This window comes from Pseudophryne corroboree, chromosome 2, assembly GCF_028390025.1.
Source record: "Pseudophryne corroboree isolate aPseCor3 chromosome 2, aPseCor3.hap2, whole genome shotgun sequence".
Classification (NCBI taxonomy): domain Eukaryota; kingdom Metazoa; phylum Chordata; class Amphibia; order Anura; family Myobatrachidae; genus Pseudophryne; species Pseudophryne corroboree.
In genome coordinates this window covers 414182167-414206232 of record NC_086445.1, presented here as the reverse complement: position 1 = coordinate 414206232, position 24066 = coordinate 414182167, and the positions used below count along the sequence as shown (strand labels likewise).

Sequence of the window (24066 nt, the reverse complement as noted above, 5' to 3'; positions counted from 1 at the left end):
AGATAGAATTATTTGAAGAAATTATGCATGTGTATATTGTATAAAACAAATAGTCTTGTTTCTCAATTGCTATATAACTTTTACATCATGGCTTTAGTAAAATCTGCATGTAGCTTTACCTAAACCATGAATACAGTATTTGGATGTAGCTATTAGTTTTCATTTAGGAAGCGCAACAGATACATCTGGATCACACACCAGGTGCATCACATTGCACTCCTATTCTCTGCAACTTGATGCCAAAAACTAAAAGTTGCTCTAGACATGGGCTGACAGGACTTCTTTGGGGGGGTGTTGTGGCTTGGGTGTGAAGCCGCAATCGACCCAATCTAGTCTGGTGTCAACAATGGGTTTTAAGGCTGTCGTGATTCATATAAAGGCAGTTGTAAATGTGTAGGGTCACAGTGAAAAAAGATCTCAGGAGTGTTTAAAAACCTCTTGGTAATTACATGACACTGTGGGAAAATCTGCAGAATTAGTAATCATTAATAGCAAACAAAAGGAACAAAACCAATTAGAAATACTAGAAGTCAATAGCATATCACATGCCACAGTGATTTCCTAAAAAAAAGAATGTTTTTTTCATGGTTTTGCTACTTTAAGCTTTCCTTTTTCTTAAACAGAGATGCCCGTATGACTTGTTCATTAACTCACAAAAGCCACCAAAAGCTTAATTATAAAGTGATACAATAAATGAGTTATATAAAATCATACTGTTTCTCCATTTTGAAATTGACTTTCTAAAAAATAACTTCTCAAACGTATGCTTTCCAATGTTACAAAAGGGATATGTCCTTCAATGAGAAGAACCTTTAACAATGATACATTTAAATGACAAATGTGCAGTATGTAAGCACATATGTATTACTTTTCTAAATATAGCATGACTTGTTTGTAGTAGTAAACATTCTGCTTCATATAAATAGAAATCTGTGTTTCTATATATTTCATCACAATTCAGTAATGTTATTTCTGGCACCTAAACAAATTTCCCGTGTACTTCTAACAGAGAAAACTAGAAGACCTGAATAAAGAGTGGAATACGGTCAATCTGTTACTAGAGGAATTGAAAAGGAGGCCAACCTTGACATCATCTGTTGAACGTAGGTATCATATTATAATTATGTTAAATTAAATAAGAGAACATTTTCCATTTACTGGGCGGTATTTAATTGTTATGTCGTACCTGATCTCACATCTAAAGTGATGGGAGTTCGCATTGTTATTTTTTATTTTGCTGATTGCACTCATTAGTGTCAGGTTTAGCCACGTAAAGTGTCTAAACCCGACTAAACTAATGGGCGCACCGCAAAATGTCCTGTTTGAGCACTCAACTGGCTAATTTTTCGCTCATTTCAGCTTGCCAACCCCGGGGGTAGTGAGCTGAAATTATGTTAGTGTGCCCAGCAGAAGAAACTATTGAATAGCTCAGGTGCGCAGAGGGGGGAAACAATTGAGTACCGCCCATGGAATCAAAAAGCTGATATTGTTACTCAACATTTAATTAAAATAAACATTTTGTACAACACACATGTGCAGATTAAGGCATGCATAGCAAAAGTCCTCTTACACTAGGCTTCAACTAACAAGTAGACAGGACGTATAAGTTTAGAGCACTAATTGAAGTGACACTATAAACTCTATTGTGTTACGATTAACAGATAACACCCTTAGGCAGCCTTCACACTATAAAGCTGCAATCTCATAGTTGAATGGCCAAAGGCCAGAATCCATGCAAGTCCATATCTTGGAAGTAACAAATGTCAGGAAATATGTTTTTAATGGATTTTGGGTATGATTCCGCGTAAAGAAAGAAAGAAAGAGCAAGTAACTGTGCACCTGGACACACCATGTTGCAATGCAAGGAGTGTAAAAACATACTTTTGCATGTGGGGTAAACAGAGCCGTAACTAGATATAGAATTGGTGCACACACACCCATATTTAAAAAAGAAACAGTGTGTGCCAAATATATAGGGTAATGGCTTCACAGGGAAGGGTGTAGCCACATAATAGTATCAATTCACATTACACTGCACAGTACTGTCCGTTATTCAAATTACACAGCACGGTAAGAGCCCCTCATACAAGTTGCAGCACAGTAATAGCCCCTTCTACATGTTGCAGCACAGTAAGAGCCCCTTATACCCATTACACCACAGTAAGAGTCCCTTTAATGAGCTTTAAAGACTAGTTTAATAAGGGGAGCCTACCCCCCTAAATAACTCCTTCAACAATGTGAGCACTATTGGAACAACCGGAGCCTACCCCTTTATTAACTTAGAAAAATGCTCCACAAAAAAGTAGCCTGCCCCCTATATAACTGTTTACTGGGGCACAGGGTAAAACCCATGCTGGTTGGCTTAGCCTTACAGGGCAGAGTATGCAGCGGAAAAGGCATCAGAAAATTTAAAAAATAGTGTCTTTCACCACCCTGCATTGTGGCTCTTCTGTAACTTTGAACTCCTGAGCCGGCCCGGGATGTACGGTATAACACTGCACCAGGCTGCTCCTATCACGCAGAGGGTCCTCCCTGATCCTAGCTGGCATCTGGCTCGACTCCTCTGGTTCCGACTCCAGCCGTAGTGCTGCTTTCTCACCCTCCCGCCAAGGGTCCTTCAGGCAGTGTCCTCACTGTGGGGGTCCTTACGCGGATCTTGAAGCTGATCTTGATGGGGGACTCATCCACCAGTCTGCCCCGGCTTCTGAGCAGCCTGATTCTTCCCAGAGTCTCTGGTCTTTTCGTGGATGACTTCCTTCAGGGCAGGCACTCCCAAGGACACCCTCACAGCAGACAGGGGTCTTCTTTCGCTTCTCAGATGCAGGCAGCATTGCTGTCACTCCACCACATTAGATGTAATCCTTCCAGACACTGCAGACTCCAGTCACTGACTCCCAAACTCCCATTGCCAGTGGTTTCTCTCTGCTTGGGTGGCGCCAGGGAAGGTAGCTCTATAGACATTCTGATCCTCTTCAGATAAGCATGGCCTCCACATAATTCCAGCACTACTACTTTTTCCTCCTGAGAACTCACCAGCACTGCCTACAGCAGAGAGCACTGCAACACAAATATGGTGGCCAATCAGAGCCACAGTGCATGATGCGCCCTCAGCTAAATTGTGCTGTATGCAAAGCACACTTTACACACACGTAGTTATGGCCTTGGGGGTAAATACTGTCTGCTTTGGCATGTAACTCACAAATGCTGGACAGCTTTTTTTTATTTTTACACATTAATCTGGATTTCCGTTTGAACATGGCTCTCTCAAATGTAAATCTCTCTGTACATTTTAAATCTCCCCCACTTGCAGTGCAGCATGGTTTTACCAAGGTTCACAGTTACTTACTCTTTCTTGCCTTATTCCCAACTCAGAATCAGGGCTATCATTTGGAGAGGCAATTGTTATTATCTATTATCTAAATGGCTCTACAAGGATTCCATAGTGCCATACATCATAATAAGTAATGGCCATTACATTCTAAAGAAAAAATAGGTGGACATAAAGATTGAGAGGGAAGAGGAACATTGGGGTGCAGAAATGGAGAGTTAAGGTAAGGGATGGTAGGTTTATTTAAAAGGGGGAGTTTTATTTGCACATTTAAAGGCTAATTCTGATCAATCCTTGAAGGACAGTCCAGAGGTTGGGAGAAGAGTAGAAACTTTGAAGGTGGGAGTAGGAAGTAGCCATTAGGGAGGAGAAGAGGTGATCATTTGCGGAGTATGGTGGTCAGGAGGCTGTGTGTGCGGAGATGAGCCTTTAGCTTTAAGGGAGAGAAGAGTTGATGAGGGATTTGTATGTGAGTGTGGAATTAAATTCTGTATTATCATAGGCGACTTGAAGGACTGGTAGAGGGGAGTAGAGGGGGGTTCTGCAGAGAAAAATGAGTCATGAGTGGCTTTCAAGAATGATTTCATAATGCAAATGCAAGAATGAGGTAGGACTGAAATAAGTAGGATGCAATAATCAAAGCGTGAATTGATAAGGACACACAGTAGATGCATTGGTGTATCTATAATGGGTGCCTTATGTGTGTGGTGCCCACAACACACACCCATGTTTAATTATTCACCTCTCCAGAGTTCTGCATCCGTGCTGCAACAGAAATCACCCAAAAAATAGTGCAGCAGCATGCGCGCGCAGTTGGGATTAGTCACAGGGAACATGATTGGCACCATGTTTCAGGAGACTCCACACATTGCCAGAGTCTACTGCACCACAGAGAGGAGGGAACCTGCACAGAGTCTGCACACCCCTCCTCTGTGAAACCTCCCCTGTATAGATGATAGTGGCTTTACTGGCACAGAAAACACCAGATCCTGGAAAGACAGATTTAAGAAATGGTATTAATGAGAGAGGTACTGAATGTAGCAAGTGAAAGAAGGTGGAATAAAAGAACAATTGTGTTGTCTTTTATTGGAACAATTTATGAGAAGGTTCAAAAGTGTCTTTAGCTCTTAATAACTCAAATGATTATGGGCCTGATTCATTATAGATATCTATTGAGACTGAGATAGCAATGTTCACAAATTTGCTCTTGCTAAAACTCGCATGTGAGGAGCCCCTAAAAAGGATAAAAGATGCCCACCGATGCATTCGCAAAATCGCAATGCATATGCAAAAAAATTAGCGCCTTCAATAATTGCAGCTGACCCCAGTATACTCAAATCAATGAGAATGCAGTCATTCGCAGATGATGTCAGATACATGCCCCGAAAACAGCCATGACACGCCTGCATTTTCCCACCCACTCCCCACAAATGCCACGTTTCCACCCACAAATGGTCACTTCCTGTCAAACTGCGATCTCTGTAAATTAGTCTGCATACGCAGTGCGATCACATTTTGCATTCACAGTGTTATCTGATGATAATCGCTCACTGCGTGCAATCTCACATTTGCAAGCGGTAGTGAATCAAGCCCTATATTTCTAGTTAACATTGTACATTTAAAATACTGTATGCTAGATATATTTCTGCAGCAGGGTACATTGGTTTCCACAGGGAAACATTGGGTGTAGAGTGGATCTTGATCCAGAGAGACACCAACAAGCTAAAGCTTTAGGCTGTCCCAGGATGCATTGTGGGGCCTCCTCTATAACCCCGCCTCAAGGCACTGTGAGCTCAGTTTTGAGTTGCTGACTGTAGAAGCACTGGGCAGCCCTGAAAAAGCTTTTTCTGACAGAAAATTTCTTCAAAACTGGGCTGTCAGCACTGTATGTCATGGTGACACTTCAGCGCTGCAGCTCCATCACCTCCCAAGTGGCGTTGCATAGTCTCGTGGCCTGTTCCCGGGTACTTGCGGTGGAGATGCTTCGGCTCTAGGCACACGGTCGCAGATGCTCTCCTGGTTCACTTGGCTGCTATGGGGAGTAGGTAAGATGGTCCCCCAGGCGGGACCCGTTCCTGTCACAGTCTAGGGAGACAAACTGCGACGCTGACGTGGACACTGTAACTGAGCAGGGACCCCACTATACCCACCAGGGCATTGGAGTACAGGTCGGATATACTAATATCCATTTTAATAAGACTCCATAGTACCAGGTGGTAAAGTCCAGCATAGGAAACCGGTACTTGACCTGTAGCCTCTCCCCCGGCCCAGGGCGCCATCCACTGCTGGTGTTCCCGTCCTGGAGCTGCCTCACACTCCCTCACTCCCTGACTGAGACACTGGGCGCCATTTTCTAAAATAGATGTGACTGGTCTCTGGGAATGCAGGGCAAGGTCTCCTTTGTAAACCTGCCTGTACATCAGCACCGTGGTTTTACAAGCACTTAAGCATTCTACATGTCGATATTAAGACAGTGTTAGTTAAGAACAAGTGTACCTGTGCCAGAATATATATTGTACAAGTATTCTGATATATGCATCTGTTTTCAGACCGTGCATTGTTATATATAATATACATATACTAGTCCAGTGCAGTTTTATTGTATTACTAAAATAATTATCTGCATTGTCACTGTGACTGTGTGTGCCTGTGTCTGCTGTGTGGATTTCCCTTTCAGTGTATCCCAGCTATTTATATCACTGTATTCAGTACCCTAGGGGACTAGGTGCCTCAGGGTCCATATATAGTGTTCACAGTATTTACCGATTAAAGTGTACTCTACTGTGTACTCAGTCACCTAACACCAGATTTGTTCACTGGTGTTGTGTACTGCGGGCTCAGTTGCATAAACCCAGACTTATTCGCTGGTGTTTGTGTATTGTGTACGCAGTCACACACTAAGGAATTTATTCGCAGGTATTTTGTACTCTCTCTGGCTGTATAGTACTAATACGCTCAGCGATTGCATTCACTAATAATGTCTAACACAACGGGCGGGAAATCCGAGGATGCTCCTGCATCCTGCAGCGCATACACCAAGGATTTGCCTGAGGGGGAGGTATTGTATAATGGTTTGTGTACTATGTGCCATACATCTCCCAGTCAGTCCACGGTTCCTGTAACCAATCAGAAGCTACCTTGGGCGGCGTTCTCAACTATGCTCAATATGCTTGTGACACGCCTTACGCCCCCTATGGGACCTCCTGTGCAATTACAGCCACATATTGTCCCTATGGTATATCCGCCTTGGGCGGATAATTTGTCTACCTTGTTGCAGCAATGGAGTCACTCCTTGGTTAGACATAAAACTGCCCTAAGTCACTCTCGCGTCACAGGGTCATCTAAGTGGGCTACTTCCTCCTCCTAATCCACTAATCTCTCAGAAGATTCTTCTGATGAGGATTGGGAGTATACTGTCCAGTCAGACACTGACACAGCTGTTTCTGATGAGGAATCCACTACTCAGGTTGATGTCCCTAACTTAGTTGTTGCTATTAAGCAGATCCTACAAATCACTGATGATAACGAGGATTCCACTACGGTGTCTAAGAAACCTGATAGGTTTGAATGTCAGTAGGTAACTAAAACGTTATTACTTCTGACCATCTAGTGGGCATACGACAAGAACCCTGGTCTTTTCCAGGAATTAAATTTTCCCTGTCTAAAAGGATGGTAGCTCACTATCCTCTCCCTAAAGAGTTGTGTAACAAGTGGAAAAATTCACCACCGGTGGATTCCCATGTCACCCATCTAGTGGTGTTGTTTACTCTGCCTGTCACCACTGTCACCTCACTGAAGGAATGAGAGATAAGTGTGTGGAAGGATGCCTGAAGTCTATTTACTCCCTTACAGGTGCTGTACATAGACCCACTATAGCGGCCTCTTGGGCTGCAAAAAAGGAATTGAAGCATGGGTTTAGGAATTAAAGGAAGAGCTGCCCCAGGATATATCTGACATTGCCAGACAGTACCTGTCTCATGTGACCACTGCTGCCTATTACATTCAGGTGGCGTCCTATGAGGCAGGTGTGTTGGCGGCCAAGGCATTGACTACGTCCATCCTGGCTCACCGTATTCTGTGGTTGAGGTCACGGAAGGTGGACCTGGTCTCCAAAAAGACCTTGGAGGTACTCCCTTTTAAGGGAGACATCCTGTTTGGGGAAGACCACAATAAAATTGTTGCTGACTTGTTGGCTGCTAAGACTGCCTTTCTTCCTAACACTACTCCTTCTGCACAGGCATACCCATGCTTCAAAAACGGCAAATCCCAAGGATAAATAATCCTGGACATCCCGTCATCCTGCTTCTAAACATGACAAGCCTGCTACATGACGGGACAAGCCTCCCCCTGGGGGATCTCCGGGTGGGAGGCTGACTTCTGCGATTCACCCATGTCTGGTTAAAGATCACTTCAGACGCATGGGTGCGAGAAGTTGTCTCTCACGGGTATGCAGTCTCTTTCAAGAGGCATCCCCCTCACCAGTTCTGCACAATGGTTATCCCTTCGGATCCGTTACAGGCACAAGCTCTACAAATGGTTGTGAGTTCCCTCCTGCATACAAGAGTGGTGGTGCCGGTACCTCTATCCCATAGAGGCAGAGGATACTACTTGACCCTGTTTCTAGTACCGAAACCCAATGGGTCTTTCCAGCCTATACTCAACCTCAAATCACTGAACAAGTTTGTGTGAGTATCCAAGTTCCATATGGAAACACTGCGCTCAATTGTACTGCCCATGGAAAACATAGATTATATGGTATCCCTGGATATAAAAGATGCTTACCTGCATATACCTATTGCCATATCACATCAGCAATATCTGCGGTTTGCTATTGGCAACCTTTACTATCATTTCCAGGCACTGCCATTTGGACTGGCCATGGCCCCATGGATCTTCACAAAGGTTATGGCCGTGATGCCGGCTCATCTCCATCGCCAGGGAGTAAGGATCCTGCCATATCTGGATGACTTGCTGATCCTGGCAAACTCCCATGATGTCCTCCTCAGTCATTTGCAACTGACAATAAACTTCCTACAAGCCCAGAGATGGCTCATCAACTGGAAGAAGTCCGCGCTGGTCCCTGCTCAGAGCATGGTGCACCTGGGGGCACTGCTGGACACACACAGTCAACGGCTGTTTCTGTCTCCAGAGAAGGTCCTGAAGCTTGAGGACAGGATAAGATACTTCCTCTCTTGCCCAAGAGTGTCAAAACATTCAGCAATGCAAGTACTAAGCCTGATGGTGTTGGCTGTCGACATGGTAGAGTACGCTCAATTTCATTCCCGCCTTCTGCAGAGGGTAATCCTTTCCAAGTGGGACAGCCTACATCATCTGAACAGGTCTCACATGATCTCCTTGACTCTGGAGGTTCGTCTATTGCTGAACTGGTGGCTACAGGACCAGCAGTTCAACAGGGGCTGTCCCTTATGGATCCCCAACTGGGTCTTTCTGACTACAGATGCCAGTCTGAGGGGCTGGGGTGCGGTGTTGGAGCAACACTCTTTCCAGGGTTAGTGGACCAGGAGGAATCACTCCTCCCGATAAACATTCTGGAATGGCAGGCAGTGTTCAATGTTTTGTCTCTTGCCCTGCCTCTGTTAAAGAACAGGCCTGTTCAAGTATGGTCAGACAACACCACCATGGTGGCAAAAAGGAAATTGAAAACCTGACCAGTGCGCAAGTAGCTGCCTGTGTGAATCGGCTGATGCGGAGCGTCACCTACACTCCCATAACACAATACAATACCACAAAGATCATCAGCCTTGATTCCCTTGGCGCTCAAGATTACAGTCCAAAGGTCCTCTGACTCACAATGGGAGTCATACGATCAAAAGCCTTTAAAAGACACAAAACAACACCTCATAGGGCAATATAGCCAATTCTTCTATATCAAAGAAATAGTGATAAGTGAGGACTCCTACCCCTTGGAGTGGTCTACTTTTGGGTAGACAATACAGCATGTGATATATCTAGTAGTACGGCCCACACTGGAAACTCCACGTGTTCATCCTCCAAGAGAAGAGATAGTCCCACAATAGTATAATACTGTTTTTAATAAAAATAAGCAATAAAAGACAATAACAGTGATGCTAGCCTCTCACCCGGTGAGTGGTCTACTCCAATAAGGGCAGACAAATGAGCATGAGAATGGAAAGTCCAGGCGTCCCTGCAAGCTTCAACAAACACCAGGCTCGGGTCAGGACCACTGCTTTCTCCTTCCGCCAACGCGTTTCGATACTTCCTGTATCTTCGTCAGGGCATGAAGGAAGTGATGGCTCCTTGGGTATTTATACCCTTTATAATCATTGTCTAAAAAACCTATTGCCAGACATAGACTACTAACTCTAAAACAATCCTATAACAACAATATTGCACAATCCCATATCAGTGGTCGGTCCATGATTTCAAACTCTCTCGAGTCATGGTGATGGATTAACTTTAGCCGGTTATGCCCGCGAAAACGCTATATCGAACAACCCTCTAACTTCCTGTTTCCACCGGAAGTGACGTATCATGCGTTCCACCGCGGCAGTCGATGTTTGTCGGTCATCCTCCTTCCTATGTGTGCCGGAGGTGACGTCCTCTGCGTTTCACGATATTTGACAGTCATCCTCCTTCCTGTATGTACCGGAGGTGACGTCCTCTGCGTTTCACCGGCATCTCGTGTTTTCACCAGACTTCCGCTACTGTTTAGTTCACATATGATATCTTATACGGAAATATTTTCAGATTATCCGTCATTCCTTTGTTCCATATAGATGTAACCTTCAAAATAATAACATACATTTGTATTATCTGTGGATATGAAACAAAACATATAGAACCCTAAAAATGCCCTATATTTTGCATGAATTAAAATCAGAGGAACCATTTGACCTCGAAGTCCTTATTCAGACCAGAGGGAATTAGGGTTTTATATTTATAAATAAAACTCATCTCCTCTTTCGCTAACTTCGTTGTTATGTCTGTTTGTCTTGGATTTAGGCTCACTTTTTTTAACCCATAAAAATTTTTAATTTTAGATACATCACAATCATGAACAATTTTAAAATGTTGGCATACATAAACGATCAAGGAGGCACTCAAAGCCGCATCGCAATGATGGAAGTGTAAAAAATCCTTCGTTGGGCAGAACGCCATCTGCTAGCAATATCGGCAGTGTTCATTCCAGGAGTCCTCAACTGGGAAGCGGATTTCCTCAGTCATCAGGATGTGCATGCCAGAGAGTGGAGTCTTCATCAGGAAGTCTTTCAACTCCTAGTAGACAAGTGGGTCCTACCAGATGTAGACATGATGGCATCTCGACACAATCACAGGTATCCTTAAGCAGCATTCGTGGACGCACTGGCAATTACATGGAACTTTTGGCTGCCCTATGTGTTCCCTCCAGTGTCACTCATGCCTAGGTTACTATGGAAGTTCAAACAAGGAGGAGGAATACTACTACTAGTCGCTCCAGCGTGGCCAAGACTGCATTGGTTCTCAGACCCTGCAGGGGTCCTCTTCTACTTCCTCAATGCCCAGACCCCCTCGTTCAGGGCCCTTGTGTTTACCCGGACCTGGCCAGACTGGCTTTGATAGCATGGCTTTTGAAGCATCACTCCTGAGGGCCAAAGGATTCTCCAAGGCATTTATCCAAACTATGCTAAAGACCCAAAACCCGGAATTTTTACGGATATATTACAGGGTATGGAATTCTTACTTCATATATCTGCCTTGTTGGTGTGGTTTCAGAGAAAAATTGCATCTCTTCCTGACATTCATACTTTCACTCAGGGTGTTTTACGGATTCAGCCTCCCTATGTCCCTCCTGTGGCTACATGGGATCTGTCTGTTGTCCTGAATGCCCTGCAAGAGTCTCCATTGGAACCTCTTGAGTCAGTGAACCTTAAATGGCTCACAGTCAAGGTCCTGTTCCTACTGGCTATTGCCTCTGCTAGGAGGGTGTCAGACCTATGTGCTTTGTCCTGTCATCCACCCTTCCTGATATTTCACTGTTCTTAGAACTCATCCTGGTTATTTACCTAAGGTGGTGTCAAGTTTTCACCTAAACCAAGAGATTGTGGTTCCAACCTTCATCTCTTCTGGTTTGCCTCCAAAGAGCAGTCTTTGGTTATGATACGGGCTCTCCATGTATACGTGGAGAGGACTGCCTCTATCTGGAGGTCAGATTCCCTTTTTGTACGGTTTGGTTTTCACAAACGTGGCTTGCCTGCAAATAAGCAATCCCTGGCCAGATGGATTAGAATAGTGAATGCACAAGCTTAAGCACAGGCTGGACTCCCTGTTCCTGCTGCCCATTCTACTCGGTCTGTTGGACCTTCTCAAGCGACCTGCCGTGTCGCGTCCTCTGAACAATTGTGCAAGGCGGCTACATGGTCCTCAGTGAACACGTTCATTAGGTTTTATGCCTTCAATATTTCCGCCTCCCAGGATGCTTCCTTTGGATGCCGGGTTCTCATACCCGATAAGGTGCATCCCCTCCCTTGAGGAACTGCTTTAGGACATCACCCAATGTTTCCCTGTGGAAACCAATGTACCCTGCAGCAGAAAATGAGATTTATGGTAGACTTACCATTGTTAAATCTCTTTCTGCGAAGTACATATGGTTCCACAGGGCGCCCACCCTGACGCACCTAGCATTTATGTGTTTGTATGGCATTAGCCTCTGGTCCATTCTCCTGTCCTGAGAATGTGGTTCTCTGTGACTAATATCTGCCTTCTCTTTTGTCTGCTCCTACATTGGACTGGTTAACAAAACTGAGCTCACAGTGCCTGGAGATGGGGTTAGAGAGGAGGCCCCACAATGCATCCTGGGACAGCCTAAAGCTTTAGCCTGTTGGTGCCTCTCTGGATCAAGATCCACTCTACGCCCGATGTTTCCCTGTGGAACCCAATGTACTTTGCAGAAAGAGATTTAACAATGAAAAGTCTACCATAAATCTCCTTTTTGTCTACTTACCAGTGAAGAACAGTTGCAAACTAGGTTCAAACATAAAAATTCCAACACATTTGATATGAAAGTATGTCAAAATCATAATGTTCAAATGCATTATATGCAAAATATGTTTATCCTATATAAGTAGTCACTAGTAGTCATGTGCGATTGAGAAATATGTGTAGGTGACTAGAGTGTTGTGCATAAAAAAGTCTCTCATTGCCTCTGCTGCACACATAAGCATCAGGGATGTAGTTGGAATCCCAGCAGTCAGAATCTTAATGGTCAAAATACTGACGCTGGAATCCCAATCACGAGAATGCCGGCTGATCCGACACAGCTATTCCCACTCCTGGGTGTCCACGACACCCATGGAGTGAGAAAAGTACCTGTGGCGAGTGAAGTGAGCCACCGAGATCGCAGCGTGGCAAGCGTAGTGAGCCCACAAGGGGCTTCGTTCCACTCGTCTCCTGCCAGCATTATGACAAACGGGATTCCGGCTTCGGTAGTTTGACCACCGGCATTCCGACTGCCGGGTTCCTGTACCCAACCTTAAGCACGAATACCCCATTAAGGGGTCAATTCATTGCCAGCAGAGCAACAATTATAATTTAGTATCAAACTCGCTGCAAGTTGAGGTTGTGAATTCTAAGGAGTCTATTTACTAAATCTTGGATGGAGATAAAGTACCAGCCAATCAGCTCCTGTCAGTTTGAAAAATTACAAGTAGGAGCTGGTTGTTTGGTACTTTATCTCCATCCAAGGCTTAGTAAATAGACCCCTGTATTTCCAGAGAAATTCTACATTGCTCCGGTGCAATGTATCCCAAATCCCAAAACTAGCTGTCCCCGCCAACTCTAACACTGGTACTCTGGTAGCAGTGAAACTTTGCACTGCCATCTCTTAAGATGGCATAGGCGCTAACTGTCAAGTCCAAAAATGTAGTATGGGAGCTTTGTGATTTTAAGTCCACATGCTAGTGTATGGGTTCAGCTAGCCAGATCGGTACTGAAAGGTAACTAGGAGATATCTGTGGTATCTGCTGCGTAACTTTTGTAATGTATGGCCACAATACTTAATTTCTAAGAAAAAGAAAAAGCAGGGGAAAATGTTAATATTTACCTACTTTTGTAGAAGTTAAGTGATCATTAATAGGCTCCTAAGTCTCTTGTGTGGAAGACACTGTATGTTTCCTAGATAACTTACATACTGTATGCTGTGTTTTATTAGTTTTCAATGTTCAAGGAGTTAAACCAGTTATTACACTTTCTTTATGTCCAATTTCTTCTAATCCCAGTCATAATATATAATACTTACTGTGGTATAATGGGCCTAATTTAAGGTTGATTGCGAAACAACATTTACCTCTAATGGGCAAAACCATGTGCACTGCAGGTGGGGCAGATATACCGTGCAGAGAGAGTTAGATTTGGGTGGGGTGTGTTCAAACTGAAATCTAAATTGCAATGTAAAAATATATCAGCCAGTATGTACCCTGCATAGAAACAAAATAACTCACCCAAATCTAACTCTCTGTGTACAAGTTATATCTGCCCCACCTGCAGTGCACATGATTTTGCAGATTAGAAGAAAATGTTATTTTGCAATCAATCTTGAATTAGGTCCAATGTTTGAAAATAAACATCTATTTTCTGCATTGGAGACAGTGTAAATAGCCAAACTTTCATTTTCATATATTGTGCTGCTGTGCTATTTTGGAAAGTACTTTGCCATTTTTGATATATACTGTACAGTAAATGCAAGATTCCAGTATTATACTATTCCAGGTGTTAGAACATAAAACTCCATATTGATTTTAAAAATGGGTCCAAATAGCTTTGTTGCATTATTTAAGAAACAGATGACCGCAGACTGTAAGAATTTGTCTTTCTGATATCTCCATAAACATTTGCCTTTATTGTATTACTGTACCATCATGCATTATAACTTCAAAGTAATTTTAAAAAACAACATTCTGTGTTGTAAAACATTTAAAGTAGTAATGACAAATTATTGTAATCTCCTGAATGCAACAACATTCAAACTTTTAGACGTTAAACAAAGTGAAAAACATGTTACTGAATACTTCTATTTGCAGAGTGTTTACATAGGCTGCAGGTAACATATGATGCACACAGGGCCGGTTCAAGGGCGCTCTGCGCCCCGGGCAGGAAAAGGGGTGTGGTCTAATACAGGGGCGTGGTCAGTTACGCCCCCTGTACATTGCTAGCGCCGCTTGAATGCTGAGCGGTGCGCGATGACGTCATCGCGCACCGCACAGCAAAAGGTCCTCTCCACAAAGGGAAACTAGACGCTATGCGTCTAGTTCCCTTCGTGGAGAGGACCTTTGCTGTGCGGTGCGCGATGACGTCATCGCGCACCGCTCAGCAAAGTTACTCTCCACGAAGGGAAACTAGACGCATAGCGTCTAGTTCCCTTCACAGGAGGCGGACGGGGACGGCAGCGGGCAGCGGAGGCGGACGGGGGACACAGCGGGCAGCAGTGGCGGATCTTGCCATGGTGCGGCGCCCTCCGGATGGCGCCAGCGCCCTCCGGAAGGCGGCGCCCCGGGCAAAAGTCCTGCTTGCCCGTGGCAAGATCCGCTACTGGATGCACATATGAAAGCAGTGCCATTGCTGCACCACGGCACATTTGGCTTGCATGGGTCATCAGTTAAACCTCTGGCCAAGAGGTCGGCATCTTAAAGCCTGATGGTGATACAGTATGTACCCATGGTGCCTCCTGAGCCAGGGGTGCCTGAACATGCTCTGATGTTGGGATTCACCTTTGCGCTACTACGGCACTTTGCACTTTATTTTCAGGCTACACTATTTTTCCTTTGCCCTGGCCTTTAGACTGGGGCAAGAGTATATTTTTATTTCCCTGGCCTTTTGGCTGGGGCTTATTTATTTATTTCACTTTTTTTCACATTGATTGCACTTTTTTTGCATCTTTCACATCACCCTTTCCCTTTTTTGTGAAAGTGTTATGTTTTTGTGAGGGTTTTGGTTGTAAGACTCTTATGGGCTACCCTCTCCCTCAGTCTCCTGAGGTTCTCTTCTTTTTGGGAGAGCCAAAGAATCCATTCTCATGGGAAAATTACTGCCTGCATCCAGGCTACTCCATAACCTGCCTGTGCGATGGTTAAGTGCAGAAAGTGAGTGATGCAGGGAATATGGTGGGCTTTTATTAGCATTCTAATTGGTTTAGTGTTAATTACAAGGGATTTCACATGTTACTTAATGTAAAATTAATATATGCAATTAAGCCATGCAAAAAAGACCCAAATCAACCAAAACTGACCTTTAGTAAATTTCTCCCTTGGACTTGTCTAATTTCCTATGCTTTTTTTATATTAGAATTGTAGGCCTGTTTTTATTAATTAAAATGTATTACATTTGATCGCTGTATCTTATTATTTTATACTTGTACATTTAACATATTTTCCAACCTTTCCTGGCTTGGAGGAGGGACAAAATAGCGTGGTGAAGGTCACTTCCTGTGAGGCCACGCCCAATTTTTGCCACTGTGGGTACATGCCAAGCACTCTGCGATCTGGTGTCATGCCCCCTCTCTCCCAATGAACAGAAGCTGTAGGCATGCGCACAGTCTCTATTCACCGGTGCTCCAAGCAGAGCAGCGAGTGAGAGATGGTCTCCCAACTGCCCTCCCTCCCACTCTGGGACACTGTGACCAGCGGGCGGGACAGTCCCAGAAAAATGGTACTGTCCCGCTTAAATCGGGACAGTTGGGAGGTATGTGTTATGAGCCACGGCTGTGGCTCATTCCTGTTTTGCATTTTTTGTTATGTATTTTATGTTATACTTCTGTTTCTGTTCCCCGTGGGTGTCATGGGGTGTTCGGAGCCCACCCTTAAAGAGAGGGTACTGTTATGAACCACAGGTAGTGGTTCATTCCTATTTTATGTTTATAAGTAGTCTTGCAGGCCAGGATTTCCCGTTGCTCTGGTTTAAGAAGATTCTTGTTTGCTGCCAGTGGTGAGTCTGTGTGATTGCAGCTTGTTCCCATGTGTTCAGCCTCACCTGTCTGTTGATTGCACCTCTCAGTTGTGCAGCAGGGCAGCTGCACGACATAATTAATTAAGACTCTTTGAGTTCTGAGCTAGTCCCTGACAGTTCCTGAGCTCCTGTCTAGCAGTGTCTGTCTAGCTGCTTTGAGTGTCGGTTCCTGTGTCGATTCCAGTGTCTATTCCAGTGTCTGATCCTGTGTCCTGCCGTGAAGCGTTCCTGTCCAGGAGTACTGTGGCTTTGTCTGTGCCTGGTCGAATATCTGGCTTCTTGGTGTCCACTCTGATATATTCCTTTAGAGGAGAGCCTTTTGAATGGGCCACCAGCCTAATGAAAGCTGAAGATCCCATTCTTCAGGATCCCCCGGCATTCAATGATGCAGATATTAAAAGATTTGGTTCCAAAGAAATTGGTTCAGGTTCCTCTAGGTCACCCGTCTTATCTGCTGAGAGTTCACCGTATTCTGTAAATTCGGCACAAGAGTCTCAGCCCGTTGTTTTGACTGCAGGATGTGCTTTTCTCTCTTCTTCTAATAGTAGTACTTTGCCTGAAAGTTCTGCTCCCAAGGTTAAGAAACCAATCTCTGATTTGAACCCAGCCCTGCTGGGAGGTACCATCAGTTCAAACAATGTTTGGGGAATTACCTTGTTCAGACCTCAAGAACTTTGTAAAAATAAGAAGAAGAAAAAGAAATGATTATTGACTCTTGCCTTGTTAAAAAAAAAAAAGATAAAAGAAAAAAGTTTTTTTTTCTTTCCTTGTCTTGTGTCCAGTGGCCACCGTCAAGGGGGGGGGGGGGGGGCACCGTTACAAGCTATTGTCACAGCTTGTTTCTGTTAGACCAGTGTGTCAGGTTTTTTTTGTATCCCCTGTTTTGGAAAGTCTGAATTTTGGGGTCCTTTGACCCCTCCTCAAGGGGGGGGGGGTAATGTTATGAGCCATGGCTGTGGCTCATTCCTATTTTGCATTTTTGGTTATGTATTTTATGTTATACTTCTGTTTCTGTTCCCCGTGGGTGTCATGGGGTGTTCGGAGCCCACCCTTAAAGAGAGGGTACTGTTATGAACCACAGGTAGTGGTTCATTCCTATTTTATGTTTATAAGTAGTCTTGCAGGCCAGGATTTCCCGTTGCTCTGGTTTAAGAAGATTCTTGTTTGCTACCAGTGGTGAGTCTGTGTGATTGCAGCTTGTTCCCATGTGTTCAGCCTCACCTGTCTGTTGATTGCACCTCTCAGTTGTGCAGCAGGGCAGCTGCACGACATAATTAATTAAGACTCTCTATTATATGCTGGCTCAGTGCAATTCACAGACGCTGGTGATATTTCCAGATTTCCAGGTTTCCTGGGTTCCAGAGTTCTTGAGTTCTGAGCTAGTCCCTGACAGTTCCTGAGCTCCTGTCTAGCAGTGTCTGTCTAGCTGCTTTGAGTGTCGGTTCCAGTGTCGATTCCAGTGTCGATTCCAGTGTCTGATCCTGTGTCCTGCCGTGAAGCGTTCCTGTCCAGGAGTACTGTGGCTTTGTCTGTGCCTGGTCGAATATCTGGCTTCTTGGTGTCCACCGGTCTGTCGTTTGGGAATCTGCCTGTCCTCCAGTTCTGAGAGTCTGTGTCGGCTACATTGGGGGTTCCTGTCCGTTTGCCAGTATTTGTACCGATTCCGTGAGTAGCGGCTTTGCCGCGTCCGTCGGCTCAGGCCGCAGTATTCTTTGGTTATAATTTGTTTCTGGTGTTTTGCAGAGGGTTCTGCTTGTGCTGTCACCGCCGGTACACAATGGTATTGTGTCGGCGAGTGGACAGCATTTCGTTTGTTGTTCTTTTCCTTTGGCGGCGTGCCGCACATATATTTAGGTTTAGGGTTGTTAGTAGCACCTAGCCTTCTGTTTGTTTTAGCTAGAGGTCCCCTTGTTATTATCCTGTCTCGGTTCACGCCTTGTCTCAATCTAAGACCTGGGGGCATCGGAGTTGGGCAGACCTAATCCGCCCTTCAAACGCGGCTGCCGTGGGCCCAAGAAACCATAGTCACTCAGGCGTGAACGGACCACACAGGTGAAACAACGGAGGTAAGGTGCTAGGGGCTATTTCCACACCACACCTCGTTTCAGAGTCACGTTCTGGTGCTCAGGACTCACTACGCAACATCTCCCTTGTTCTGAGCACCAGGAACCTAACATTATCACCAGCCATACAACAAAAAATAAATAAAACTTTTTCTTTTTTGGCCCAGTCCAGTGTCTTGTCTAGAATCCAGTCCTGTCTAGAACTCAGTGTGCAGAATCCCGTCCGGTGTTTAGAATCCAGTCCTGTCTAGAATTCAGTGTGTAGAATCCAGTCCGGTGTTTAAAAATCCAGTCTTGTATTGTCTAGTTTAGAAATCCAGTCCAGTCTTGTCTTGTCTAGTCTAGTCTAGTCTTGTCTTGTCTAGTTTAAAATCCTCCTATGCCAACTATGCAAGCCCTGCAGGCGTCTCTCTCAGCCCTGAACTCTGCTTTCAGTGCTTTGAAACCTGAGCGGCTGGAAGTTTTGCCGCAATCCTTAAAACAACTGCAAAACCTTCTGACCAAAATTTGCTTATTTTGCCAGAAGTTCTTGAGAGTTCATTCTCTAAAGAGACTCTTGTTCACAGTATGGTGACAAGTGAATACTCAGGTTTAATTAGAGAGAAAAAGTTTGAAAGTTTTCTGCGGCCCAGGCTCTCAGAAGAGGAGCGTCTGCATCGCAGAAACTTAGATTTATGCCTATATTGTGGGGGTTTAGGCCACTATCTGCAGACCTGTGAGTTGCGCAAGCCAAAGTGTGGCGACAAGTCCTGCCCTCTGGCCAAGTTGAGTCAGGATACAAGACCTACTCGTGTCTCTACTGTGGCAGAGGTACTTGTCACACAACCCACACTAAAAAGCATTCTGTCCTATAATTGGGGTCCTTTGGCTAGGGAGCCCCATTATAGATTCAGGAACCAAAGGAGAATGTTTCTCTCCTCTCTTGATTTTCCTGTGGAAGCAGAGTTGCAAACCCCTGGAGTGGTGCCCGATGCCCAGGGTCCTGGAGTGGTGCCTGATGCCCAGGGTCCTGGAGTGGTGCCCAATGCCCAGGGTCCTGATGTGGTGCCCGATGCCCAGGGTCCTGGAGTGGTGCCCGATGCCCAGGGTCCTGGAGTGGTGCCCGATGCCCAGAGTCCTGGAGCGGTGCCCGATGCCCAGAGTCCTGGAGCGGTGCCCGATGCCCAGAGTCCTGGAGCGGTACCCGATGCCCAGAGTCCTGGAGCGGTACCCGATGCCCAGAGTCCTGGAGCGGTACCCGATGCTCTAGGTTATAGAGGGACATCGAATATTATTGCTCAGGTGTCAATACCAGAAGGGGTCTCAGAAGCTGTTACCCCAGGTAGAGACTTGAAAAGCGCAACTCCAGAGAAGGTGTCTAAAACCATAGTTCTAGAAGGGAACTCGAGAAGCAAAACCCCAGAAGGGATCTTTGAAGTAATATCCCCAAGTGGGGTCTCGAGAGATGCAGCCCCAAAGAAGGGTCTAGAGGTCGCTTCCCCAGGAAAGGACTCAAGAGGCATAGCGTTAGTGGAGGTTCTGAAGGTTATAGCTTCAGCAAAGGTCCCGGAAGTCTTAGTCCCGGGAGAAGTTTCGACAATTATCGACTCAGAGAGGGAGGCCGACGGCTCGGTCCCAGAGAGGGAGGCCGACGGCTCGGTCCCAGAGAGGGAGGCCGACGGCTCGGTCCCAGTGAGGGAGGCCGACGGCCTGGTCCCAGTAAAAGAATCCGAGGTGCTGGCCCCAGCGGGGTTCCCGGAGGCCACTGCCCCTGCGGGGTTCCCGGAGGCCACTGCCCCAGCGGGGTTCCTGGAGGTCACTGCCCCAGCGGGGTTCCCGGAGGCCACTGCCCCGGGTGGGGTTCAGAAAATCACTGCCCCGGGTGGGGTTCAGAAAGTCACTGCCCCGGGTGGAGTTCAGAAAGTCACTACCCCAGATGGGGTTCAGAAAGTCACTACCCCAGGTGGGGTTCCGAGGGCCACTGCCCCAGGTGGGGTTCCGAGGGTCACTGCCCCAGGTGGGGTTCAGAAAGTCACTGCCCCAGGTGGGGTTCAGAAAGTCTTAGCCTCGAGTAAGGTCAATAGTGACCAGGTCCTAGCAAAGCACTCTAGTCAGTCAGAAGGGAAGGAAGCAGATCCTGACTCTGTTGATATCTCAACATCTATAATCTTTGATGGGGACTTAGTCCAATTTCTGGCGCTTTACAAACACTATTACACCATTTTGTTGTTTAGACCATTTCTGGGCATCACTTCAGAGAACCTTGTGCTCTATCTGATATATTCCTTTAGAGGAGAGCCTTTTGAATGGGCCACCAGCCTAATGAAAGCTGAAGATCCCATTCTTCAGGATCCCCCGGCATTCAATGATGCAGATATTAAAAGATTTGGTTCCAAAGAAATTGGTTCAGGTTCCTCTAGGTCACCCGTCTTATCTGCTGAGAGTTCACCGTATTCTGTAAATTCGGCACAAGAGTCTCAGCCCGTTGTTTTGACTGCAGGATGTGCTTTTCTCTCTTCTTCTAATAGTAGTACTTTGCCTGAAAGTTCTGCTCCCAAGGTTAAGAAACCAATCTCTGATTTGAACCCAGCCCTGCTGGGAGGTACCATCAGTTCAAACAATGTTTGGGGAATTACCTTGTTCAGACCTCAAGAACTTTGTAAAAATAAGAAGAAGAAAAAGAAATGATTATTGACTCTTGCCTTGTTAAAAAAAAAAAGATAAAAGAAAAAAGTTTTTTTTTCTTTCCTTGTCTTGTGTCCAGTGGCCACCGTCAAGGGGGGGGGGCACCGTTACAAGCTATTGTCACAGCTTGTTTCTGTTAGACCAGTGTGTCAGGTTTTTTTTGTATCCCCTGTTTTGGAAAGTCTGAATTTTGGGGTCCTTTGACCCCTCCTCAAGGGGGGGGGGGGGGTAATGTTATGAGCCATGGCTGTGGCTCATTCCTATTTTGCATTTTTGGTTATGTATTTTATGTTATACTTCTGTTTCTGTTCCCCGTGGGTGTCATGGGGTGTTCGGAGCCCACCCTTAAAGAGAGGGTACTGTTATGAACCACAGGTAGTGGTTCATTCCTATTTTATGTTTATAAGTAGTCTTGCAGGCCAGGATTTCCCGTTGCTCTGGTTTAAGAAGATTCTTGTTTGCTACCAGTGGTGAGTCTGTGTGATTGCAGCTTGTTCCCATGTGTTCAGCCTCACCTGTCTGTTGATTGCACCTCTCAGTTGTGCAGCAGGGCAGCTGCACGACATAATTAATTAAGACTCTCTATTATATGCTGGCTCAGTGCAATTCACAGACGCTGGTGATATTTCCAGATTTCCAGGTTTCCTGGGTTCCAGAGTTCTTGAGTTCTGAGCTAGTCCCTGACAGTTCCTGAGCTCCTGTCTAGCAGTGTCTGTCTAGCTGCTTTGAGTGTCGGTTCCAGTGTCGATTCCAGTGTCGATTCCAGTGTCTGATCCTGTGTCCTGCCGTGAAGCGTTCCTGTCCAGGAGTACTGTGGCTTTGTCTGTGCCTGGTCGAATATCTGGCTTCTTGGTGTCCACCGGTCTGTCGTTTGGGAATCTGCCTGTCCTCCAGTTCTGAGAGTCTGTGTCGGCTACATTGGGGGTTCCTGTCCGTTTGCCAGTATTTGTACCGATTCCGTGAGTAGCGGCTTTGCCGCGTCCGTCGGCTCAGGCCGCAGTATTCTTTGGTTATAATTTGTTTCTGGTGTTTTGCAGAGGGTTCTGCTTGTGCTGTCACCGCCGGTACACAATGGTATTGTGTCGGCGAGTGGACAGCATTTCGTTTGTTGTTCTTTTCCTTTGGCGGCGTGCCGCACATATATTTAGGTTTAGGGTTGTTAGTAGCACCTAGCCTTCTGTTTGTTTTAGCTAGAGGTCCCCTTGTTATTATCCTGTCTCGGTTCACGCCTTGTCTCAATCTAAGACCTGGGGGCATCGGAGTTGGGCAGACCTAATCCGCCCTTCAAACGCGGCTGCCGTGGGCCCAAGAAACCATAGTCACTCAGGCGTGAACGGACCACACAGGTGAAACAACGGAGGTAAGGTGCTAGGGGCTATTTCCACACCACACCTCGTTTCAGAGTCACGTTCTGGTGCTCAGGACTCACTACGCAACATCTCCCTTGTTCTGAGCACCAGGAACCTAACATTATCACCAGCCATACAACAAAAAATAAATAAAACTTTTTCTTTTTTGGCCCAGTCCAGTGTCTTGTCTAGAATCCAGTCCTGTCTAGAACTCAGTGTGCAGAATCCCGTCCGGTGTTTAGAATCCAGTCCTGTCTAGAATTCAGTGTGTAGAATCCAGTCCGGTGTTTAAAAATCCAGTCTTGTATTGTCTAGTTTAGAAATCCAGTCCAGTCTTGTCTTGTCTAGTCTAGTCTAGTCTTGTCTTGTCTAGTTTAAAATCCTCCTATGCCAACTATGCAAGCCCTGCAGGCGTCTCTCTCAGCCCTGAACTCTGCTTTCAGTGCTTTGAAACCTGAGCGGCTGGAAGTTTTGCCGCAATCCTTAAAACAACTGCAAAACCTTCTGACCAAAATTTGCTTATTTTGCCAGAAGTTCTTGAGAGTTCATTCTCTAAAGAGACTCTTGTTCACAGTATGGTGACAAGTGAATACTCAGGTTTAATTAGAGAGAAAAAGTTTGAAAGTTTTCTGCGGCCCAGGCTCTCAGAAGAGGAGCGTCTGCATCGCAGAAACTTAGATTTATGCCTATATTGTGGGGGTTTAGGCCACTATCTGCAGACCTGTGAGTTGCGCAAGCCAAAGTGTGGCGACAAGTCCTGCCCTCTGGCCAAGTTGAGTCAGGATACAAGACCTACTCGTGTCTCTACTGTGGCAGAGGTACTTGTCACACAACCCACACTAAAAAGCATTCTGTCCTATAATTGGGGTCCTTTGGCTAGGGAGCCCCATTATAGATTCAGGAACCAAAGGAGAATGTTTCTCTCCTCTCTTGATTTTCCTGTGGAAGCAGAGTTGCAAACCCCTGGAGTGGTGCCCGATGCCCAGGGTCCTGGAGTGGTGCCTGATGCCCAGGGTCCTGGAGTGGTGCCCAATGCCCAGGGTCCTGATGTGGTGCCCGATGCCCAGGGTCCTGGAGTGGTGCCCGATGCCCAGGGTCCTGGAGTGGTGCCCGATGCCCAGAGTCCTGGAGCGGTGCCCGATGCCCAGAGTCCTGGAGCGGTACCCGATGCCCAGAGTCCTGGAGCGGTACCCGATGCCCAGAGTCCTGGAGCGGTACCCGATGCTCTAGGTTATAGAGGGACATCGAATATTATTGCTCAGGTGTCAATACCAGAAGGGGTCTCAGAAGCTGTTACCCCAGGTAGAGACTTGAAAAGCGCAACTCCAGAGAAGGTGTCTAAAACCATAGTTCTAGAAGGGAACTCGAGAAGCAAAACCCCAGAAGGGATCTTTGAAGTAATATCCCCAAGTGGGGTCTCGAGAGATGCAGCCCCAAAGAAGGGTCTAGAGGTCGCTTCCCCAGGAAAGGACTCAAGAGGCATAGCGTTAGTGGAGGTTCTGAAGGTTATAGCTTCAGCAAAGGTCCCGGAAGTCTTAGTCCCGGGAGAAGTTTCGACAATTATCGACTCAGAGAGGGAGGCCGACGGCTCGGTCCCAGAGAGGGAGGCCGACGGCTCGGTCCCAGAGAGGGAGGCCGACGGCTCGGTCCCAGTGAGGGAGGCCGACGGCCTGGTCCCAGTAAAAGAATCCGAGGTGCTGGCCCC

The 24066-nt window shown here is 46.0% G+C and overlaps 1 protein-coding gene across 12 annotated transcripts in view; it reads left to right on the top strand.

Annotated features, from left to right (window-relative positions):
- The window catches only part of DMD (dystrophin), a 3641189-nt gene that overhangs the window by 2242246 nt on the left and 1374877 nt on the right, over positions 1-24066 (top strand). For all 12 annotated transcript variants that reach the window (XR_010221499.1, XM_063953479.1, XM_063953476.1 and 9 more), the window contains one exon: positions 1010-1103. Coding sequence is in view for 11 of the 12 variants with exons in the window: in XM_063953479.1 (XP_063809549.1) it covers positions 1010-1103 (94 nt within the window). In the remaining variant the exon portion in view is untranslated. The remainder of the gene's footprint in view (positions 1-1009; positions 1104-24066) is intronic.